The sequence below is a fragment of the Cupressus sempervirens genome, chromosome 6 (genome assembly GCF_028749045.1).
Source record: "Cupressus sempervirens isolate cs-2001-9-10 chromosome 6, ASM2874904v1, whole genome shotgun sequence".
NCBI classification, from domain to species: Eukaryota; Viridiplantae; Streptophyta; class Pinopsida; order Cupressales; family Cupressaceae; genus Cupressus; species Cupressus sempervirens.
The window spans coordinates 84991293-85017568 of record NC_143123.1 but is presented as its reverse complement, the minus strand read 5'-3'; the positions used below and the strand labels follow the sequence as shown (position 1 = coordinate 85017568).

General features: G+C 38.1%; 1 protein-coding gene across 2 annotated transcripts in view; it reads right to left on the bottom strand.

Moving 5' to 3' along the window:
- Positions 1 to 26276, bottom strand: part of KEA3 (K+ efflux antiporter 3) — a 187018-nt gene that overhangs the window by 134744 nt on the left and 25998 nt on the right. For both annotated transcript variants that reach the window (XM_089786848.1, XM_089786847.1), the window contains exon 3: positions 6769 to 6870. In XM_089786848.1, the coding sequence (XP_089642974.1) occupies positions 6769 to 6870 (102 nt within the window). The remainder of the gene's footprint in view (positions 1 to 6768; positions 6871 to 26276) is intronic.

The window sequence follows — 26276 nt, the reverse complement described above, 5'->3', positions numbered from 1 at the left end:
CTGTAGTGTTTCTCTTAACATGTCATCTCCAATTGCACCTTTTACATCTCAAGGCATAGCCTTTCATATCTTGGACTATTTTTTAATATCTCAAAGATACTTACAATTTTTATCTATGTTTATATCAAGAGCATAACATGAGACTAAAAGGGTTAAGGGTAGTTAACTACAAAGATTTTCTTAACAAAATCCTTTAGCAATTGAAAGAGGGTATGGGATGGAATTCATGAGCTTATTAAGGGAAAAAAATGAAAAGCATAATAAGCCATTCAAATATCACTTGTAAAAACCAATTACTATTTCCTAAATTATAATGTCCCCATTTTTGGGTTCTCTAGCATTGCGGTTGGCTCTGACATTCTTGATGAGTGAAAATCTTGTTAGAGAGTTTATTTGATGTTGTTAATGAGCTTAATTACTCTTGAAGAGACATGTATCATTCGAAAGTAATTTTTCACTTCTGTTGTGTTCTCCTAGATTGCTGGAGAGGGCATCTACTTATAGTCATTCAGATAATTGATTCTCACTATTATCCATAATATTAATTCAGTGCATTTAGAATTTGATTTTGATGCTTTTGACAGTTTGGAGGAATGAGAATGAAAGTTTTAAGTGTCAGATGTTATTTATGTGGCTAAGGCTTATTCAATTTATATGTGATTTTATTTATATTTTCTGGAATGTTCTCAAACAGGTTGTTAATAAAGGGGCTTGTGAGCTCTTTATATATTATACAAATTATTTATTTTCTATTTGATTAAACCCTTGTGGTTCTAGAGGATTGAACTTGGATCAACTCAGCCTTTTGGAGGACTTAGTCCCTGTTGGAGAAGATTAGCCATGGTGGTGAAAGATCTTCCCTAGTTAATCCTATGTGATTCATACGGAGTCAAGAAATGTGTTAAATGTTTGATGATCGAAGGTTTTGTGCTATATGTCTAAAACTAATGAATATTTTTAAGATTTTATGAATTTTGAAAACATGCTACTGTGTCATGCTACAGTACCAGGTTAATTTCAGCTGGTTCGAAAGGGTGTGATTTTTACATTGTTGAACATTTTTCAAGCTTATTGGATATTTCACATGATGAAAGAATAATTGGGTTGAATTATTTGTCAAAGGTTCCAATTCATCTATTTGAGATTTGTAGCTAGGATTCACTTTGATGAACTTATACATATTGCAAGTACTGTTTGTTTTTTGGGCATATAAATTGCAAGGCAAAATCAATAACTTTTTGTGCAAAATATAGGGTAATTTGTGCATAGCAGAGTTCAACTTATCGCCAATATATTAGTGATAAGCAAATTTATCACGATAAATCAAGCCAAGGGATAAAAACTACTACAAGTTATATCGCCAGACTATAAACTGAAACTTATCACAGGTGTATCGCCTATAAGTTGGAAATATCACCTATAAATTGGCAACTTATCGCCAACTTATCCTCAAACTTGGTAAGAAGAGGAAGGAACACATGAACCCCAAGTACAATATTTGCGTTTTTGGTGTCTTTCACATGCATGATAAGTAGATAAAAACTAAATTGCTAAAATATGTTTTTATCTTGTTTCCTAACTCTTTACTATTAACTTGCAAATACTTGGTGGCGAAATTGGGGTGGAAATGTTCCAAATCTGCAAAAAATTGTCCTTTGTATCTTATATCAGCCATGTAGCTCATCCAGTTGTGATCGTAATTGGAGCTTATTTAAGGCCATTCACATGAAAAAGAGGAACAAGTTAGCACAGAGATGCCTCAATGACCTTGTTTATGTGCATCATAAGCTTAAGTTGCGCATAAGAAAGGTAGATTTAGCAGCAGCTGGTCCACTTGATTTGGATGACACAGATCACTACTGTGATTGGACATCACAAATTCGGCCTCCATTGTTCATAAATGATGAGATGTCATTTGGAGATGCAAGCTATGGAGGAGGGTGGATTTGCAATGGTATTCAATGACATTGATGAGGACATTGACGAGGATGAGGGCATTGAGAGTGAGGAGGATATAGATGACGAGGAGGCATTGTCAATGTCAACACAAACACAACAGTCTTCTACGGCTAGACTCGCTCCCACTCAAGTAGTTTTTACTAGAAATGCTAGGAAGGGGAAGAGCAAGATGTAACCTATTTTGATGTTGTACTTGACACTTGCATTTGCTTATAGCTTTACAAAGACAATTTGCTATTTTTAGTTTACTTTAAAGTTCAAACTATTATGGCTACAAGCCATCATCATTCCACTTGATGTGATTTTGTATCCTATTTGCATTTATATATACCTAGATCAGCTTGTTGGTTTGTTTACACATTTATTGACTCATTAGGCACATCTCCTTATTGAATTTCGCAAAAAAATGCATTTTCAATCAACTTTAGCAAAAATTTAAGTTCCCCTCCAATATTTGCTGATTTTTTTTTTGCCTTCATTGATAAGTTGCCAATAACGATAAGTTGAACTATGTTGCATAGCATCTATATTATAAGGAGCAATCTCATGAGATATCAATGATCATTTGATAAATGAGTATTTCAACATCTTTAAAGCTCGGCATGACATTGAGGTGAAACCACTGTATTATTTAGAGATTTCTTCAGACCTGATCTGAATTTAGTATTTGAAGCAAAGCTATCAAGGCTTTGGAAATTGAGTTAGTTGGAAATTCTATTATCAACTTTTCCTAATTCAGGAGTGGTATTTGCTCGCATTTATCAACTGATCAAGTTTATTACATTTTACAGTCTGCTATAAAGATTTCTGATTGCAAACATATAATCTGAGCTTAGTATGGAAAACATGAGAATATAGGGTGGATGACGTGGCAGAGAACGGAGTGGGCTGGGTTTAATGTTTTGGCAGCGATTTTCTGTATAATGCATTGAATAGGCCACTACTATGAGTGAGACGGGAACAGAACAGATTTGATCTAACATGCTTCAGTGGACAATTTTAAGGAAATTCAATTATTGGACTCATCTGCCATAAGTTATTAGGAGGAGCAATATGAATATATTCTCATATATAGTCATTTGTAATCATACCCATTGTATTGTTCACTTGATAACATAAACTCAGAAATTGTCATGACTACATGCATTTCTTACTTTCTGAATTTATTTATATAAGTCTGAGTACATTTCATCTTAAAAATATGTTTCAGAACTGATTGAAAGCATTGTAGCAAATCAAATATTCATTGAAACCTAGAAATACATAAAAACCATACTTTGGAAGAAGTGATTACATAAACTGCTTGGACACCATGTTTAATTTTAGGAACTTAGGTTACTCGTTACAAATAAATATAATATTAATAAAATCAGAATTACAAGATACATAGATCAAACACATTCCATTCAGCCAATAATACCTCTGTAGAACACAATAATAATCCTAAGAGTGGGGAGTTGTGAATTAGGAATATACTAAAATCTTTTACCAATTTAGTTTGCTGCTAAATGATTTCATTATTGTACCATAATGTCAGCAACAATAATAAAGTAAAGATAATCCACAAGAAACCCAACTCAGGAAAAAATAGAACACAATAATAATCCTCAAAGAGGCGGGGTTGGGGGGGTGTGGTGGGGGTGAATGAGGATTATAAAGTAAAGATAATCCACAAGAGACCCAACTCAGGAAAAACCACCAACACAAAAAGCTGCTAGGATCTACTGTCCTAATCTAGCCCGATCAATCTTCCAAATACAATGTGTAAGGGCTTCAACCCTTAGAAGCTTCAACTACTATTTTTAGAGCTACAACTCTTCCAATTCGAGCACCAACTTCAATTCTGAGCACCAACCCAATAAATCTATTACACTGATTTATTCTCAAAACAATGAGCAGATCCTATACAGTGATACTCTTGATTAAACAAGTGATACTTGAAGTTCATTAAACAATGAGACAAGAAACATCTGTATTACTGTCAAATAACCTGGATGTAAAGTTTTCAGTATCTGCTCCATACAACTTACAGCAAGTTACTTGGCCAAATTATGAACACGGTCTTCAATTCTCAATATCTGAATTTTACTAACTTCTGAACCACTCTGCAAACTTTTCTTTGAAGAAGTTATTACATTTAAAACTCAAATGAATGTCTAGTAAATTTAATATATTGACTCTTTGAAAAGTAAACTTCAATTATGCCAGAACTGTTTATATTTGCTGAGACAGAACAATTTTCCTTCATCCAGATCCCACAGACTCAGAATGTATCAATTTCAGACTGAAGTATACTGATACTTACATCAATTTGATCTCTGCATATGACTTTTAATTTTTTTTATCTTCCCTGTGTTCTAGGCACATCAACCCCACTTCCAACCATTTTCTTCTACTCAAATATCACCGGGGATACATTTTTCATACCTTAAAACACCAAAATGAAGAGTTTATAAAGACACTTTGTCAAGGAAGTTGTAAACGGTTTTGAACTAACTTTTAACTGTTTATCTTACGTAGCTTCTTTGCCAAAAACCGTCATTGTTTATTATGACTTAATTGAAGACTTACGTTCTGCTGTCAGTTTAACAATTGAAAGGTTCCAAACTTTCTGACCCATGTTGACTTAGCAACACGTGGCATCACAAATCACCGATAGCCATCAATATTTCTTTACTTTTATTTTCACTGAAAATACATAGTAGAGCCCGATAAAATCTTCATCTGCAATTTTCTTGTATTTTTTATTCCCGCACTTGTTTCCTCAGCAAACGCCACAAAAACTATTATTTCCTCATTCCATCGCTGTCCAGCACTTATGTTTATTCATCGCAATATATTTATAACTGCGCATCCATATTCTGAACTTTCCTTATCTTTCACTGTGTGCCGTATTTCTTCAAAACAGAATCAAAACGAGATAATATATGCAATGCTTGTACAGTTCGCACAACATATTCATGTTTTCTTCTATTGGCTAGAGATTATTGAAAGCTCTGTAAATAATATCATGTATTTGAAGTGGTCTCCACCATCGTTTTTCACAGGAAACATCAACAGTGACTTACTTGTTCAATGAATCAAAACGCTGTGGAGAAAACTTGCTGTGTAAAGTCGTCTCCTCTGACCATGATTAATTTTCACTCGGTACGATACACATCACAATCTTCAGTGTGATATCAACAAGCAAATTTACAAAATAATTCAGTGAAACTTTGTCATAACAGAGAGTCAAATCTGGGGGATGCTGTTATTGTATAAAATCTGGAAAATTATTTTCATCGAACACAGAGATCTTAGCAATTTTTGAGTTTAATAGTAATACATGGTATGCACATTACTACTGTTGTCTGCTAAACGCATTTGCCAAGTAGAACAATGTTGATACTCCAAAGGTTCCTGTATTTTTCACATCAATGACATATAGACATAATTTTCAAACTGATGCCAACAACCTCTTGTGCATAGTGATAAAATTCATTATATCTCTAGATTCCCTCAACTCCCAATGAGAGGAACACTTCAAAAATAGGAGTGACAAGATACCTAAAGAATTATATTCACATCCATTCCAAACTACCATTTATAAATAAGTAATAATCTAATAGTAAATTATATTATAATTTAAATGATAAGAACTTTATAAAACATATAATATGATTAAGATTTTATAACCTTACATTAGAACAATGTATGAATGTTAAGAGGGTATGACCCTAGTAACAGTATGTTATAACACTTTCAGACTCAAAATTGCTGAAAATGAAAATGAATTGTCTAGGCCATTTCATTACAACAGTTTGAGATCACGCACTTTTTCGATAACCACATATATAGGTCCATGACTCAAAAAGCCCAGTAACATGTCCCATAGTTTTGACTGAAAACACTGTGAATACCCAAAAGAGTACAGTGCTTAAATTCGCAAATCAAGAAGACAGCTCATATTGCAGCTAAATACTATTCGGTGAGGGATTGGCAGTTATCTGCTTGCATTTTAACTTTATACTTCTAATTTTGCATCCTTTCATGAACCCCATTAAATTGGCTTATGGTTCGAATATATCCCATCTCTTTAAAGGAGTTTTTGTGGGCAATTAAGCTTTATTCAACAAACTTATGTACAGAGTTTTCTCTCTTCTTCCTATAAACATGTGAGAGCAACTAAAATGCTTTGAAACAGCTAGCTGAAATAAAAGGGGTCACAGTTTCTGGATGCTTAGGTTGAAAGATGGAATTTACTAATAGTAATATTATTCCCCGAGGTAAAATATACATGATAATTATACTAGGCTTCATCTCACATTAAGCTTCTTTATGGCACATGTTCCTTCCTTGTTTTCCCACCCAAAGATAGATATTACCTCATACAACCCCAAATAGACTTACAGTTCCACTTGAGTGCTTGTATGAATCCTTTCAGAATATGTTATTAGTATGCTAATCTTTAAACGTTAAATAACATGATTGAGGTACACTTCACATATGCCAGATTTCATATGAATTACATAATCTCTAAGCCTTTATAATGAATTTCTCTAAGGTGAAACTACTTGTACATTCTATTGCGGTATCTTTTATGCTTATCATAACTAACACTGTTGAAAGTTGTCCCTGCAATCAATTCCTATGGATTTCATGCTACTATGTTTATAATCTAATTACATGTAAGAATGTAAGATAATGTTAAAAACTTGGGTGCGTTCAAAATCCATATTAGAAAATTTTCCCAAAAATAGTATGACACAGATTCCATTATACATTAGGTATTTTGTATACAATCAGAAAGAGAGTTCAAACCAATCTTACCAGGAAAAGGATCCCCCATTCTGACAAGACCTTGATATCTGTTATGTTTCTAATCAAGCCAAACTGATTTAGAACCACTCCAGCGAAAAAGAACCCCAAAATCTGCACTAGTCATAGAAATAGACATGAACAAATATTTATCATTGTTTCTAACCAATAATTAAGCAATAACCATAAAAAAGAGTACCTTGATAACTATATATGTCACTGGTACAGTATATGATAAGTTTAAAATAATAAAAAATGATTTACCACATACAAGGATGTGCTACCAAACATGTATCCATCCATGAGTTCACCAAGTATCCTTCCTTCAAAGAACTTCCCTACTGGTAAGCATAGAGAGAATACTACTTATGTTCTTGTTTGTCTAAGAACATGATATACACTGATGCCATAATTCACTTACTTCTTTCTTTGCACTTTCATGTATAGTACCCCCAATCAGGACGGAGAGTAGTTAAGGGAATCTATCATTGAGGATAATTTCCTACAACATTGACTCATAAGATGTTACAAGTGTGAGTTCAGGTGCAGGAAACAAGGATTCCCAAGCTTGTGAAACCTTAAACAGCCCCAGCAAATAAAATACAACAGATTCAAATGAGTTGTCCAGTATAAGAAAGTACAAGAAAGTAAGTACCCCCAATCAGGACGGAGAGTAGTTAAGGGAATCTATCATTGAGGATAATTTCCTACAACATAGACTCATAAGATGTTACAAGTGTGAGTTCAGGTGCAGGAAACAAGGATTCCCAAGCTTGTGAAACCTTAAACAGTCCCAGCAAATAAAATACAACAGATTCAAATGAGTTGTCCAGTACAAGAAAATAAGTGAACGGAGATTCTAATCCAACATAACAATCCAAACCACAAAGTTCAGAACAGAAGGTTTGTGACTACAAGAGGTCACAAAAGTAAAAGCCCACCCTCCTGTTGACCTTGTACACATGATACTCAAAGAAGAAAGAGTATATGTGAAACTAGAAAGAGTTTATTGTTGACCTCGCAGTTATCTTCTTTCTACCATATAGTTATCACCAGAAAATCCAAGACAGAGGAATAAAATACTTAATCCTCCAATAAGATTCTTGAATATTTGCTAACATTGTGATGAAAGTAGCCTACTCAATCCTCTCACACAGAATCCTCATCCAAAACGGTTAGAGGCCTAATGCTATAAATGGATATATCTTGAATATTGATAAATTGATTGGGCCATATGATGCAATATCAGTATGTCTGATTCTTTACAAAAAAATTCGACACTACAACTGAGTGGACTGAACAACTGAATGTGGCCTATGCAGTCAGATTGTTTGCAGGTAAATTAAGAGATTGGTGGGAAGGTCCCTTAAGGACCTCTTACTCTAATGGGTGAGCCATCTGGAGAAGCACTTGTCAAAGATTTAGATACGGGAAAAAGGATATAATCACTAGACATCTTGAAAACTAAAAGTTTAAAAATTAGAATCATTGATGGATTTTGTATATCAACAAAAAATAAGGTTAGGCAAGCCACAGAAATTTTGTATATTTTGAAGTTAAGAAATCTCAGTTTGTTATATAAGTACAAACTGGTTTTTGGGGAATGCTTGTTCCAAGCATGACTACAGAAAAATGAGTCAGTTAAAAGACACTATTTGAATTCTTTATCTTATCAATTGCAGAGTTATGCAGAAGATTATGAAATACAAAAAAAATGTTCTAAGGTGCAGCATTGTACATTCTCTGAATTGAAAAATGTGGCAGCCCAAAAATTCCAAAAACATTGCTTGCTAAAAGTAATCAGCCAAAATGATATTGAGTATAATTCTACTTGTAATCTTAGAGAATTTTGCAGCAATCCTCCTAATAAAGATTTCAGATAATTTGCTCTTGTTAAAGAATTCAAAAAGTGTTCCTCCAAAAATCCAAAAAAGCACTCATATTTTGCTCCTGATTCTCATTTCACTGGTAAAATGAAACCTTTTCCTTGCTGCCAGAGACAATTTAGGAAATTTAAAGTCTCTCCAATAAAAATAAATAAAATCAAAAGGAAAGGCTTTAGACCTCCACCATATATGCTCAAAAAGCAGATATCTGCATCTAGAAAGGCTCCTAGGAAAATTAGATGCTTTATCTGTAATGGACCTCATATGCTACTGACTGTTAAAAAAAAACAATATTGCAGCAAAGCATATGCAGTATTTCAACAGAAAAATGAAGAATGGGGAGTGGTCCCCGGTTTTACAGGATTTCTTGAAGATGATGACTATTATGACCTTCTCCCTATAGGCTTGGAAGCAGACAATATGGTGAAGGAAAGAGATAAAAAACACTAGTCTTCTATTATCATTCTTTTGATGAAGTTCTTCAGAAAATGAATAACAAGATTATGTGGAACATTCTTAGACAAAAATGAAATGAAATATGATGCAGAAAAAAGAAAAGATCCCTACCAGTATACAGAATCTAGGGAAGAAAGGAGAGAAGCAGGAAGGAGACATTTGAACAAGCTAAAAGAGCTTATAGAAGATATGGAACAAATAAATGAGGACTTGACAACTTATGGAAAGAAGACATCTGGTTATAAAATTTCTCCATGGCAGCAAAAGTGCAATAAGCAGCCATCATCTAGTAGCCTACAGACAAGGAAAAGATATGATAACGATGAAAATCCAGTTTGAGGGTCAAAAACAGAGCAAAGAGACCATAGCAGAAAGAATGAACAAATAGCTCTGTTCAAGAAATTAGATATGATTGTAAGAAATTAAAAAGAGTTGAGAACAATGATTAAAGAACAGGAGAGCCAAATATGAACCTTGAATTATCTGTAAGAGGAATAAGAGATGTTTTATTCGGAGCTGATAGACTTGACAAGGATGATGAAAGGATTCATTCATGACCTGAAATACAAGAAAGAGAATTCAGCTGCCATGTTGCTTGCTTATAACAGTGTATATATATATATAATTCTTTATGCTTTGTTGATTATAAACCCATTGATTTTGATGCTTTTATTGAATCAGGATCAGAAAGGTTCTTTGCTAAAGCCTAAAACAAAGGCTATCCCAAAAACAATTTGGAAGCCAGAGCTCCCAAAAGGACATTCCATCATTGGTGAAAGAGTGAATTGGAGCAGGTATGCACAAGATGTCCAAATAAAAATCAAGGTAAAATACTCGTCGCTGATTTTGTAGAATTCAATGATATGGATAGTGACATTCTATTAGGATATTTGTTGGTAAAATATGAACCATTTATTTTGAGGATGCAAATGTCACTACAACATAAAGATAAGTGAAATTTCCAATCCTAGAGGAAGTAACATATAGATTAGGAGAGTCAGTACAGAATTCTACTAAAGAATAGACAAACGAGTGTCAGAGGATAAAAATATAGAAAAAGAATAAGCAGAATGCGAGGAACAGTTTGAAAAAGATTGATGCAGTATGAATCCTCTGGAAGTTTAGTCTGCAGAACAAGAAGAATGTGAAATTAAAATAAGACCAAAATGCATGTCTATAATTCCCCATGAGCTTGCCTATTTGAGATGTCCCAGTCAAGTGAAAGAAATGGATGAATATTTATATGAATTGCTAGAAGGCAATCTCACTAGAGAAAGTAAACATCCATTTGCATGTCCTGCATTTCTAGTAGATAAAAGAGCAGAAAAGAGAACGAGGAAAGGAAAGATTTTGTATAAATTACAAGCCTCTAAATGATATTATTTTGCCATTCAACTATCCCGTACCATTTAGTTCAGATTTGATTAGAAGAGCTGCAAATAGACATTTTTTTTTCAAAAATTTATTGCAAGCCAAGATTCTGGCATACAAAGGTTAAAGAAGAAGACAGGTATATAAGATGGCATTCTCAGTCCAATAAGGAATATTTGAATGGAATGTCATGCCATTTGGTTTATGTACTGCACTTGCATATTTCTAGTGAAACATGGACCAAGCTCTTAGACATTTGAAAGAACTATCTGTTGTTTATATTGATGACATTATTATCCAATTAAGAAGAATGGAATCTGCTTATCATCCAAGAAAATGGTCATCAAACAAACAGAATTGATTTTCCTGGATTGCATTTGGACAAGGGTAAGATAAATTACATTCCCATGTTCTTGGAGGATTCAGGAATTTCCAGATGTGTGAATAGATAAAAAGAAAATGCACAAATTTATTGGTTGTCTAAATTATGTCGCATCATTTTACAAAGAATTGGCCAAGGGCATGAAGAAAATCCAAGACCAACTTAAAGGATCATCTTCAGGATGGAATTCTCAAATCCAAATGCCAAAGTCTACCTAGCCTTTATATTTTCAACATATTAAGTCCAAATGACAAAGTCTTCCTAGCCTTCATAATCCAACCCGAAGTAATCCATTGGTTTTATACATTGTTGCATCTAATACTACATGGTCTGCTATTTTGTGTTAATGTTTTGCCCAGAAATAAAGGTAAACAACAATAAACAATATAAAGAACACTAAGATACAGAAAGACACAACAATTTGTCTTGGGAAAACCCTCCAACTTGAGGGCAAAACCCAACCACACCAATAATATATCTCTTTTAGTTTTATTAGATAATAGAGGTCATAGTATAATGCTTCTAACTGAATACAACACTCATCATGCAAAGCAATCATATATATCTTGAAATGAGACTCTTCATATCATTAATAAAAGTCTCTTCATTTTCCAAATGTGAATCTCTCTGTATTTCCAAATGCATGTCTCTTCACATGTCACATGTCTCTTCATATAAAGAGCAGTAGATCAGTCTCAAGAAACCACAATATATCATCTTAGGTAGATATTCTCTCTCATAGCTGTAAAACTTCAACACTCCCTCTTAGGAAGAGAATATTCATATGTCTTGTCATCTCTAACATGACAAACATAAGAATTTGCAACAAAAAATCAGTAACAAAATCTCATAACAGGTTTTCTCAAGATAAAATTATCATCTCAGCATGACATCCACCATGGCTACTCCTAGAGGCTAAAATAAAAGAAAACTAATTCATGGAGTCACGTGACTTACAAGATGGCTACTCCTAGAAGGTGGGGCAAGGGATTTCACCTCAAACTTCTATCCAAGAGAAGAATTCATTAAAAAGGCATTTCACCTCAAACTTCTCTCACAGGGAAGAACACATTAACAAGGGATGCACCTCGAACTTCTCCCTCTCAAAGAAGAACTTGTTAACAAGGAATTGCACCTCGAACTTATCCCTCATAGAGAAGAACTCATTAACAAGGGATGGCACCTCGAACTTCTCCTTCTCACAGAAGAACTCATTAACAAGGGATTGCACCTCAAACTTCTCCCTCTCACAGAAGAACTCATTAACAGGGGATTGCACTTTGAACTTCTTCCTCCCAGAGAAGAACTCATTAACAAGGGATTGCACCTCGAACTTCTCTCTCATAGAGAACTCATTATAGTACATAGTAAGAACAATTGGATGCTGAAACTCCCTCTCAACAGGGGGTTGCATTCTCATGGCTAAATTATCACAATACATTACTAAACAGTTCAATTTTTTACCAACCAAGAATTTTGTAGTTAGACTGCTACATGAGCTTGTTGTTTACCATATGGGGTAAATAGATTAATGCATACAGACAATAAACAAGAACATGTAATAGCAGTACTCCTTTTATTATTTGCATATATGCCAAGAGAGATTACATAACGCTTTTGATGATTACAATGATCTCGGATGGAGTACATATACTTCCCAAAGAACCTTCTTGAAGGGGTCTGTTGCCTACATAACAATAACCTTCCCAAAGGGCCCGTCGGCTACATAACAAGAACCTTCCCGAAGGGGCCCGTCAACTGTTTTATAATTTTACCAACAACATCATCCCCCCAAAAAAGAAAATTCGTCTCCAGACGACAATACAACAAAACTCAAAATAACCAAAGTACATCAATGCATCAATACTAAACAGAGGGATGCGTCCCTGGCATAGTAGCCATCCATGCTCTCAACTCGTTCAGCTCTACCCATAGCTTGTAGACTTGCTCTTTCCTCACCTTCAGTTCTGCTTCCGCCTCCATCTAGAGCTCTAAAGCTGACTATATCATTTCTGCAATTTCTCCCAACTCTTTCTCCTTTCCCGTTGCCACCTGTTCCTTTTCCACTGCCAACTTCTAAAGCTAACTCTATCAGTCTAACAGGGCTGCCCTCTCAGATTCCCAAGCGGCCCTCTCTGAGGCTAACCTCGCAACTGACTCCTCCCAAGCCGTCTCAGCTGTTACATGATCTGCCTGACTCCTCCGAAGAGTATAATACACCTCCCTGTATAGCTTCACTATCTTGCGAGTTAAAGCCTCTACTCGGCTCTCCATACCAGGATCTCTCGTCGTGGCCCAATCTTGTCGCAACTCTGCAGTCTCCACATCCGGATAAAAACAGATTGTAAAGGCAGCTGGGCATCCCAATCTCATAAAAGATATGACTCCCTCCAGCTTCTTCACTACTGAGTCCAACGCCTGAGTCTCTGTCGAAGCTAACACCTGGCGAGCCCGAGTCGCTAGAGCTGCTACATCAGCAAGAAATGTCTCTCTCATCCCTATCTCCCACGCTACTAGATGTTCCTGCTGCACACCCATAGCCCTCTCTACTGCTTCCGCAATATGCTCCACAGCACTACGCGACGGTCTCACATCTTGTACTTGCTCTACTACCTATGCCTGTTGAGTGTCTTCCTCTAGAATTTCGTCCCACGTAGGTGTCTGCATGTAGGCCATCCGAGGTACTAGAGTACGGTGGAACCGCATACTCAAGTAAGTACTCAACCTCTGAGCTCTACTCTCCCTATCACGCTCAGGCGATGCTAAGAGTGCTACATCCACCGTAACTACTGCATCCGAACCCACTACATCCAAGTGCACACCATGCGTATTCTGGCTCTCCACTATCTCTGGTACTGGTAGTTCGGGTACCTCCATGGTAGTCTCCTCTCTCTCTCCTCCAGTACATTCTGCTGTAGGTGCTACAGTTTATGCTGCTAGTTGTGCTTCGGTAGGTGCCACGGTTTCCGTTACTGGAAGTGCTTCGATAGGAGCTAGCATACTCTCTCGGCTGACGGGTGCTGCCACCCATGCAAATCCCACAGCAAACCCAACTACTGGTCGGATTGGGGGAGGCCTTACCCCGTACTGCCAAGGTGCTACTACTGTAACCGCCTGCTGGGGTGCTGCAGTCATCACTATCGGTTGTCATGTCTGTCCAAAGCCTGGTATATGAGCCATGTGTAGACCTGTTGGGACTAGACAGGCAGTGTCGGATAGTGTAGGGCGCAGAAATAACAAGGGAGTGGCTGTGACAATCTCAACCTCTTCATCATTGTCTTCCCCTTCTTCCTCTCCCATGCTATTCTCCTCAAAAGATGTCTCTTGTTGTCTGCTATCCGTATCACCTCCTGTATCAAGCCAGGGTCTCTTTTGCCCTGCAGAGCCCTTTTGCCTAGTGGTTGAGTCTAAGTGTCTCCACTACATGATAGGAGGTTCCCCGGGAGCTAATGGTCCAAGTCTCGACTCCAACCTATCTTCATTAATCATCCGCGTCGTAGCATCAAGGAAGAGACCTATGGCATAATGTGGCATATAAAATGTCTTATGCTAGAGTGTCATAAATTCATGCATTCGTTCGGCCAGCACAGATGCCCAATCATACACCTTCCCATTCATTATGTTGTTCATCATGGATACCTGCAGGAAGGAGATATCAGATGCCCTACTTGATCCCGTGAGTCTGCTCTTAACTAAATCCATCAAGCATCGCCACGGTCCCTCCTGGATGTCTATTTTCTTTAATCCCCTACCTTTTGATGTTTCAGCCAACACTTCCTATTCTACTTCAGCCATGTCTCCACATACCAGTCTGATCAAAAACATTTTTACCTCCTTGGAAATCTTCTTGGGTTGTACCTTCTTCTCCTACAGCCCTGGTATGCCAAACACCCGCATGAAATCTGCTACTTTGAATGAGACTACCAGGTCTCTTCCCAAGTACTGAAATGTGCTTTTCCAAGAGCCCCTGCCATAAGTCTCAATCATGGCGTGTAGGAAACCCTCATATTCTCGGATGCAAAAAACAGGCATCCAAATCGCCCATTCCACTTGTGGCCTTCTAATGTTGGCTTTTACTGGATGATCATCAAGAGTTTCCTGCCACCACTTTCTACAATCCATACCGCTCAATCCTTCAAATGCTATATTATGTGGTGTGATTTCAGCGGTTGCAGGTGCCTATGCCTTACGTTTCTACTTGCTGCTGCTACTAGTGCCTTCACTCTAGTTACCTGCGGTCGACATTTTCATGTCCTTCCCAGCTGTAGATTCTTCCAATTCTCTTTTCCACTTTCTCTTGCCTGCAGACTCCATTTATTCTTAGCTTAGTTATTTCTCTACACAAATTCTCTTCCTTCCCTAGAGTCTATATAGCCCTACTTCAAGCTTTATGAACGGGAAAAAAATAGAAGTGCAATGGTGTATGGACAATGGAGCATACATGAGCCAGGAATGACTATGGTTTTGATGCAAGGGATTTTCGCGTACGTAGTGTCCAGATAAGAAGCCATACGGAAAATATAGAACTCCAAAGACCATACTTTGATTTGCCCAGACCAATCCAAAGATTGCGTAGCCTCCACTAAGCCTCCTAAAGAGGGCTCAACTTCAAATCTCTTGAATCTTAGAATCAATGCCCTGTAGACCAAATTTGCATCAATCTCTTTCAATCTTCTACATCCGTCTCTCGGATCCTTGGCATCCACGGCAACATAGACCATAAACTCTACACTGATCTTCCACAGCACTCCATCCTACTCCCCATGTCCGATTATCTTCATGACATCCATACGCCCTCAAATTCCCATCAGAATCTAGAGTCGATCTTCTCACAATGATTTTGACATGAGTATAATTGCTGCTACAGGCACTCCAGTATTCAAACCCAGTGGAATTCCCAAGCAATAATATGCCCCTACTGCAAGCGAAAGGCCAAGTCCACCGAAGCACATAATAGAAGACGCACTAGTAATTCATACGATGAGGGCACTTGAAACCCATACGGTGGATGAATTAAATCACCGTACGATGGGAGCACTTGGATCGCCGTACGGTAGTCTTCAACTACAAATATGATTGTCGTGCTTGTTAAACCTTTGTTCTTTGTTGATATCGTGGATTTCAACCTAAAATAATACTTTGTGCATTTGAATTCAGGCCAACAAGGAACATGCCATTATGAATAGCCTTTGAATGAAAATCACGTCAATCTCACACATATTCTTCCTGTGTTGAATATTTGCAACCTTTGCATATAAAACTCTTATAGTCTGATTATAAACTTCCACCCAGTCCTTTATCTTTTGCGTCTAAATCCGTACGGTGCCAATGCATGATTATGATTCGTTGTACGGCCATGAAACTCTCTTTAAAAGTCTGTACGGTGAAATAATAAAATCTTTGTTGTGTTTTCCATATGGCTATGAGGCTCTTAAAAAGCCGTATGACAACTAGTGTCTTGTTGAAGCCGCCGTACGGTGGCTTTTAAAAACTTCACTTTTTTTTCCTTCTCTCTTTTTTTTAAATCTTTTTCTTTTTTCTTCTTTTTTTTCTTTTTCTTTTTCAGAATTTTACTACTCCTTGATATTCATCGACGACGGCATAGTTCGCGCATTATATATTTTTTACTTGGAACCGTTCACCGTTTCTGTAATTTCCTGCTCGTCCAGTGTCCATAACTTTATTGCTCCGTTATCACCTACTTCTCGGATCTGGTATGGCCCGACCCATTGGACTTTAAACTTGCCTGGTTTGATTTTGTTCCGTCCGTCATACTTCAACACTAGTTGTCCCGGTTGGAACTTGTTTAGTTTCAGGTGTTTATCATACCATGCTTTGCGCCTGTTCTGCGTCACCTCCATGGCCCATTGTGCCAATAGCTGCTTCTCCTCAAGTTTGTTCAGATTATGCAACCTTTCCCTTAGGCTTTCCATGTCGCGCAACTTATTCTCCAGCGCGATCCTCAGACTCAATATCATAAATTTTGCTGGTACCACCGCCTCCTATCCAAACATCAACTGGAACGATATGTGTCCCATTGTCACCTTGTATGCCGTGCAGTATGCCCAGAGGGAAAAGGGCAGTTTTTCCTCCCAGTCTTCACCTTCGACCGCACATGACTTGTAGATGTTTGCTACCAAGATCTTGTTCGTAGCCTTAGCCTGTCCGTTTGCTCGTGGGTAGTATGGGCTTGATAGAGAATGATATATCTTGAATTCCATCGTTAACAATTTAATGACGTGATTGACAATATGCCCTCCACGATCACTCGTTATCTGAAGTGGAATCCCATACCGAGTGATTATTTGTTCATATATGAATTTTGTTGTACTGACCGCTGAGTTATCCGGTAGAGCCCATGCTTCCACCCACTTCGTTAAGTATTCCATAGCTACGACTATATATCGGCATCGATGCCTTCAGCTTACTCTCAGGGGTCCCACAAAATCCAATCCCCATCGTTCGAATAATTCCTGAGCATTTGAGGGGTTAAGTAGCATAAAGTCTCTCTTTAGCAGCTTTCCAACCCTTTGGCAAGTGTCACACCCGATGACCCATTCGCGTGCGTCGTTGTACACTGTTGGCCACCACAGTCCTGCCAGCAATATTTTTTGCGTTTTGGTATCAGGTCCCATATGTCCTCCTACTAGATCCTCATGTGCTTCCTTCAACACCTTTGGTATTTCCTCTTCTAACACACACTGTCGCAAGATATGATCAGGCCCCATTTTGTACAGTAATCCATTAATCAATTGAAATGTACGGCTCCTTATTGCTAATTTTCGCCTTTCATTTTGTGGCATATCCTTTGGTGGCTGTCCTGTGGAAAGGTACTCCCCAACACTCATGTACCATTTTGGCAGTACTGCAATTTGAAATAACTGTGCATCAGGGAAATCATCATTCACTCCGTCTGCCAGTTCACCTGTTTTAATTCGTGACAGATGGTCTGCATTGACATGATGCTTCCCGGGCCGTACAATGATCTTGAAGGTGAATTCCTGCAACAAAAGTAGCCACCGGCTAATTCTTCCTTGGATGACAGGTTTATTCACCAGGTACAACAGAGCCTGATGGTCTACATAAAACACGAATGGTGTCGCCAACAAGTAATGTTGGAACTTCTGCATTGCATAAACCATTCCTAAGGCTTCACATTCTATTGTACTATAGTTCTATTCTGCTTTTGACAACAGTCGGCTGGCAAAATATACCCGGTGATCTAACCTGTGGTTACCTGTCTGCGATAAAGTTGTTCCAATTGCATAATTGGATATGTATATGTGAACATGAAATTCCTTGTTCCAATCTGGGTACACCAATATAGGTGTTGTGGTCAATCGTACCTTCAACCCTTCAAATGACTCATCCTGTTCTTTCTCCCATTTGAACGGTTCCCCTTTGCATGTCAATTTATCCAGCGGATATGATACTTTGGCAAAATTTTTGATGAATCTTCTATAATATCCTATGTGTCCCAGGAATGACTTTACCTCCGTTACATTTGTAGATGGCTGCATTTCCATTATCACTCTGACTTTGTCTGGATCTGCTTTCAATCCCTCCTTGCAGACTATATGTCCAAGTAATTTTCCCTGCGGGACCATGAATCTGCATTTCTTTGGATTTAAAGCGAGGCGTGCCCTTCGACATCTTTCCATGCATTCGCCCAACGCTGCCAGATGTTTGTCTTCGGTGCTGAATACGGACCAGTCATCCAAGAATGCTTTGAAATTTCCGACAGACATTTTGTTGAATATATGGAGCATGATTCTTTGGAACGTAGCTTGCGCATTGCACAGGCCGAATGGCATTCAGTTGTATGCGTATACGTCGTCTTCTACCACAAATGTCGTTTTAAGTTTGTCTTCTTCTACTATGCAAATTTGATTATATCCCAAAAACCCATCCATAAATGAAAAAATCTCATGTCCAGCTACCTCCTCCAATATACTATCTGTGAATGGTATCGGGAAGGGGTCCTTGATTGTTACTGCATTGAGACATCTGAAGTCGACACATATCCTGATTTGGGTGGTATCCTTTTTCAAGGATATGACTATGGGTGACACCCATTCACTTGTTTGAACCGTAAAAATAATACCGGCTTCAAGCATTCGGTTAATTTCTTCTGTAACCTGCGTCGCGTAGCTTTTATTCATCCTGTAAGGTTGCTTCCATACAAGCACTGCACCTTCGACCAGTAGAATGCGGTGAACACACAGCTCCAGCGGAACTCCTTTCAAATCCTTATATGTCCACGCGAATACATCTTTGTATTCCAAAAATATTTTAAATGTTGTTGCTTTTAATACTAGATTCCAGTTATCCCCCACCAATATGTTTTTTGGTTCGGCCTCATCTCCCAAATTCATGGTTTGTGCTGTGGCTTCGTCATATTTTATCGGCTTTCCCTCACTGAATTCATGTGCAAGTGTTTCATTCAGCGGTGTGTCCCCTTCTTTTATTTTCGTGAATTATTTTGGAAATCCATCTCCGTTGTGCCCTTCCTCTATCGTTAGTATGTTGCAACTCTAGAATAGCTCATAATCCTCCATCTGCCAATGAAATAATTCGTTCACTAAATCCAAATCATCGTCCGTCGACCCACCTTCCAACCGTAGGACTCCTTCCTAATCCGGTTCCATTTGTTGCTTTCCTTCATCCTCTTCTTCGGAATCAGATGATAAAGCTTCTTTGCCCACCATTTGTGTGTGTAAATCAATAATGAATTTTTGCCCTTTGCTTTCCAATGATAGTGTATTCTTCTTCTAGTCATGCTTAACTTTTGCTTGTACGAGCCATCCACTGCCCCGAATGGCATCATATCCTCTCCTCTTCAATGAGATGACGACAAAATCGAGTAGGAATGACTATGTTCCAAAAGTTATTGATTGTGCCATCAGGACGTCAAGAGGTTTAATGTCGTGTTGGTCCACCGTCAATAATTGGAAGGTAGGTGGCCACAACGTCGGTTGTCCCAACTTCTTTCAGGTATCTTTTGGTAACACATTCACGCCTGACCCTCCGTTCACAATTGTGTCTGTCAGAACAGTTCCCAAAATTCCTATCTCGACGACTGGCAGATGCCGTCCAGATGCATGGGCTAGCAGTATTGGGTCCTCTGCACTTGCTCCAGTTTCCTTCTCCCTTCCTTGTTCTCTTGGTAATTTAGCAGTTGGAGGGATGTTTGTGAGTGTTCATCAAAGTTGAGGCATTGTGAGTAGTAGATCATTTATTTTGATTGGTACTTCCATTTGTAATATCTGTCGTATGATGTTTTGTTCCATGTAGTTCCTTGTTTTGTGTATTTCATCAAGCTTTCCCTTTATGTAATTAATATTTTTAGTCTTGACTTCATTTCCACTGCATTGTCCTTTGCTAGGTTGCCTTGAATTCTTGGAATTAATTCCCTCTGAATGAAATCTCTCATCATCCTTATGCTCCTCAATCTGGCCTCTTTATTGCAGCCGAAGAATAACACCCTCCAAGTGATACTTCAACCCCTTGAGCAAAAAAACCTTCAATTGTGTCACCTAAGCCTCTAGCTCCATAGTGAATGCCACAAAAATGACCCATGGTAATGACAAAGGAGCCAATACAAAATCTTCATTTCAACAAATCTCTATACACACACTATGTAACTAAGATGTTCACTATTACAATAATACAAGCAGCCATAGAATGCCAACAATCAATCATGCCTCTTTGTATGTGCTCATGATAGTATTAAAGAAACTTCATCGAAAAAGGCCAAACAAATAAAGATACACCACTAACCATTGTCGACAATGAAAGAAAATCAGATATGGAGATGCCACTGCACAGCAATAGCACTCACAAAGAGCAAGACACAAATAGTCTGAGCACAAAATAATACAAAAAGACCATAATAAAGGCAAACGGTAAAATATCTTTGATGGACAATGAACAGCTACAATTCGAAATACAACTCCAAATTGAAACTCCAACCAAACACAGCAAGAGATAAAAGAAGACAAACAGAACGGTGCGGTGTAGAGAATATCTTAACTGTTGAAGAAGCAATTAACAAACAGGATGAATAAACAGGAATGGGGAATAATAACCCAGCTTAATTAGTACATTACAGCAAAATAGAAGAATCTCATAGAACTCTAGCAAATCATTTCAAGTGAATATGATCTCTATCGGATACAATTTCAACACATACAGATTACCTACAAAATACTCATTGCAATCTGGAATAGATACACAAACTAATGAGCAAGAGAAACTCCCTTATTTGATCTTATCTAACCTGCTCTGATAACATGTCAATGTTTTCCCAAGAAATAAAGATAAAACAACAATAAGCAAAATAAAGAACATCAAAACACAAAAAGACAACAATTTATTCTGGGAAAACCCTCCCAACTTGGGTGGAAAAATCCAACTACACCAAAAATATATTTCTTTTATTAAACAATAGAGGTATTGGTACAATGTTTCTAACTAAATATACCACTCATCACGCAAAGCTATCATATATATCTTGAAATGAGAAATTCCTCATATCATAACCAAAAGTCTTTTCATTTTGCAAATGTGAATCTCTTCATATTTCCAAACGCATGCCTCTTCGCATGTTGCATTTCTCTTCATATACAGAACAGCAAATGAATCTCAAGAAACCACAACATATCATCGTAGGTAGATATTCCCTCTCACAACTATAAAACTTCAAATTTTGGTCTAGTAACTCCAAGACAAAAGGAATAAAATATGTGGATACAGATCAGGAACATTTACAAATACAAAGTCCTGATATCACATATGGAAAGAAATTCTTGTAGTCAAGAAAGGAATTGTCGTCAAACTGCTTCAAGATTTGATTGTGTGCTATTTTTTACATCATGTTTCAAATCACACTTTGTGATCCATCATCAGGATACTAGAGAGCAATAAGAAAGGATTTGTGAAATTCAAGATATTTCTCAAGCTTGACCATCAGGATAATAGAGAGCAATAAGAAAGGATTTGTGAAATTCAAGATAGTTCTCAAGCTTGACCATTTTATGGCTAGAACACAGTTAAGCTATGACAAGCATAATGTAGAAAATCCAATAACAATATCACACAAGGAAGAGTCACAAGATGGTATATTAAATTCTTAGGATATCATTTTGATATAGAATGGATAAAAGGAGAAACTAATGCTCTTGTAGATTCACTAACAAGAGGGCTTGCAGAAACAATCCAAATTCAAATAGGTGATTCAGTTCCTCAATGGACATAGTTCCACAATTTCCAAACCAATTGATTCAAATTTTTGTTGAAGTTTGGATTCTGGATAATGGTCCACAGACATTTGGGAACGATTATGGAATATTATTATCAAAGGTTTCATTCTTCGGCTGATGGAAAAGTGTTCCTAGAAACTTTTCAAGTATCTAATGCTCCTGTGGAATTTGTATGAAGAAACTTTTGTGTAATGAATATTTAGTTAACAAAATCTCAATCCTTGTGTTAGACCAATCCAACTAAGAAGAATTTCCTCGAATGTTGCAATTTTGGATTCATTATTCGTGCCAATTTCCTAAAAAGTGAATTTAAAGACTATGCTAATATTTTTACTCCAAATGTTCTACAAAACATGATATAGTTCTTTAATCTCATCCATGGAAATCTCATCGTGGCTATTTCTAATGGAATGCTTGAAATTTTGACTATCTAGTTGGTCTATTGGGATACACAATTCCATAGGTTAAATTCTATCCCTTATCCATGGTTTCCAGAAGTAATGATTAAATGATAGTAAGTACGAGAAGACAAACAAGTTAGAATCGTTCATGTCTTGTCGATGACAAGACTGGGATGACATTTTTAAACCATTAGGAATTAATTTACTGCCACCTAGATCTGAATTTGACTAGCACATGGGTCTATCAATGCCATGACAACAGCCACATTATGATATAAGAATAGCATACAACCTTATCAGAAAATGCAAGATCCATGTAGCCACTTACAAGTCTTGAGTGGATCGTCCTCAATTTATGAGTATATTAAAAGCGATAGTAAATATAATACGCCATTATTTTTAAGTGGATTGTCCTCAATTTGGAAGTTTAAAAGGACACATTTAAATTTGTAAAATAGGCCTACAAGGGCTTATATCATCTCCAAAGTACCAAACTTTTCACAACCACCATTCCTCCAAAATCTACACCTACCAGTTACCAATATTTTGAACCTACACCTACCAATTACACAAGTTCAACTAAAAACCTACTAATTACCCAAAAGTTTCAATCCAACAGTCGCCAGTTATTCAACCACCATTCATTTACACTGGCCTAAAATCTATAATTAGAAGCCTTGAAAGCTTGTTTGAGGCATTGAAAAATCTTATTAGGTCTTGTTGTCTCCTAATCTAGAGTTTGTTTAGAATTTGCATGAGGCTACACTTGGACCAAGGGCCAATGTCAAATGGCATGGTGCTCAATGGGGCTTTCTATTTGTTTCTAACTTTGTGTGGCCCAATTGGCATGCAATTATGAGAAGGGCTGATAGCTCAATCCTGATAGCTACTCTTGTAGAGGGTCTTGAGATTTTAAATGATTATTGCTTTTAGGCTTGTTTTGGTGCACGATGACTTTTTAAAGTGTCTTTTCAGCCCAATAGCAACTTTTCTTTGCCATCTTGCTCTACCTGCACACATTAACGGTGCCACCTACTCATTTATTGCAATTCATTGCAATCGGTATTCCTTTGAATTAGAGCACCCATTTTGGGCACAATCCATTGCTGACCATGGATTGTAAAGCACTACTATATTTCAGTTTAGGGTTTTGCCTTAATTTTTAAAGGATAATTTTATCATTTTTGAAGAGGTTGATTCTTCTTGTGGTTTTTGGAGGCTATGAAAATACAAATTTTAATCTAAGAATAGGATGTCTCACATCCGTCATCTCGCCTTCAACCTGCCTAAAGTCTCCCACGTTCGTAGCTTTGCAGACTGCCTTTACTCTATCATTGGAACCTGAAGGTGATCGGCTCACATTTGTTCTAGTCAAGTGTTGTGTATGCGTGTTTTGATCCTTGTCTCTTCTGAGTGTGTCGCATTGCTTCGTGTTTTCTTCCGACTTTCTTCTATGGTTGTTATGTGCGGTCATTTGCAGGCCTGGCACATTCTTTGTTGCGATGTTTTGCTTTCCCTATGGGTGGTCGTGCTCAGGTCCTCTATGCCTATTGATTTCCTCAATGCCTTTCAATTGCCTGAGGTCTGCTCTAGCCTTTCAATCGCCTAAGGTCGTGCTTAGGGGTTCTCTTTGTTGGGTATGTGTTAGTGGTCCCCTTGTTGTGTGTATGTGTCACGGGAACCTTCATGCCTTAGCTTGCCATCCCTCTTTGATTTTGGACATTTTCGTTTCCTTTGTGTTTTGGAGGACCGCAATCCAACAGCTTTGTCGGGCTCGGGGCCTCCTACCTGAGCTTAGATCCTTTGGTTGCTCGATTGTCTTGGTTTGTTCGATCTATTCTTGCCTTCCTCCCTACGTTGAGGCTATGCTCTCACCTCAGCACTTGCTCTGATGTGTTGGCCTAATTCTGTTGAGAGCATGTCATGTTTGGTCTCTGTTGGTTGTTGAGTTTCATTCCTGCACCCTAATTTTCTCAATATTTTTGCCTGAGCTTTATCTACTAGGTGTTCTTTGGGCTCAGTCTATGTTTTTCTGTCTTGGAGCCCTAGCCTGCATTTGTTGCTCCAGTGTCCACTCCTCTCACGTACCAAAGACTTGTGGATCATGTAGCCAAGTTGGAGACCAAAAACTCCATGCTTAGAGATAGTGTAAAATTGTTAACGGTACTGCTAACAGAGTACAAATTAATGGGGAATCTAATACCCTACAAATTCTAGACATCTCTACTAAGCTATCAACAACCATCTCAAGAACTACCAACAAAGCACTATCCTCTAAAATCAAAGACAACATCAACAAGCAATCTGAACTTGACAAGTAAAACTCGCTCAAAATTGACACTGAACAACAATTCAAAATCTTGGGCTTCTATTTGTAACAACAACAATACCACACCTCTTTTGGGGGTTAAGGAGTCGGTGCAAGCCAAATTGGCAGATGAAAGGGTTAGGCGTGCCCACAAGCTCAACCTGCAGGTCCAGGGCCTCCCTCCTTTCACCACTAATCCTCTTTCAATAGGTTCTTTTCTCAGTGTACAGCTTGACATCACAGACATTACACTGGATAGGGCTTGGGTTGGGCATGACAACACCATCTTCCTCTATTTTCTTTCACTTGATGGTCACCTTTGGGTTCTTAGGGAAAAAAGGAAACTCCTTCCCTTTCCTTCTAAGATTTACCTTGATGAGGACCTCACCAAGTCTCAAGTTGCAAAGTTGAAACACTCCAAGCATCTAGTGGTTGATGCTAGGCGTAATGAGAAGTGGGTTGTCATCAAGAATCTCAAGGTCATTATTCAAGACTCTTCTCCCCAATGTTGGGATTCGAGGGCAGTTGCAAAGGCAATTGGGCATGAGGGAGCCTTAGGGTGGCTCCTTGATTGTCAACTATTGGAACAACAATGGTACGTTGTGGCCCATATTGTGTCTTCTTCACGATGTTACGGGCTCTACAAACATACTTATGGTGACCGAGACTCATAACAACCCCATCCGTCCTCTCCTTGGTGTCCCTAGGTTTCAGTGGTTGTCTTCTTGCACAGATGAGGTCAAGAGTTTTGTGAGGTCAAGGGATCTGGTGGGGCCACCTGTTTGGTTAGGGATCATCTTATGTGTGCGGTCTTTGTGGCTCACTCTGATAGTGCTACTAGATTCATGTGGATCTGTATCCACCAGATTGTGACACATTCCAAGAACATTTTCATTGCAGTTTGCTACTTTCCACCAGCCTCTTCATCCTGTGCTATTCATAGTGTGCAGGAAGGGGATTCCTTTGGGGATCTACACGATTGCATTGTACGATTTTTGGCTATTAGAGACAGTATCATTGTTTGGGACTTCAATACTCAAATTAGAAAATACCAAATTCCCCCCATGACCATGTTGTTGATTCTATTGTACATCGTAATCGTATTCGTCCACTCTGGGCCTATAATGACCTTTGGAGGACAGGGATGAGCCCCTCACGTGGTATGTCATCTTCTACAACTCTCTGAGTTCTCAAGCGGTCATCCTAAACGGCCTCTCATGCTTCCCTGCTTCCGACTGGTTAACTCGTTACCCTCGCTATGAGGGTGCTAGTGTAATTGACTTGCGCTCTCTTATGCCTCTTTCATTCTCGCCATCAATCAGTTCACCATCTACAGTCTCCTTTGGTCGATCACGCCCTCTTAAGCCTTTCTGTCTGGGACTCCCCTTCACCCTTGCCCACCCTCCCCCTCCCCCTCGATGTAAACCCCACCCACACTTTCATTTCTTTCAACAA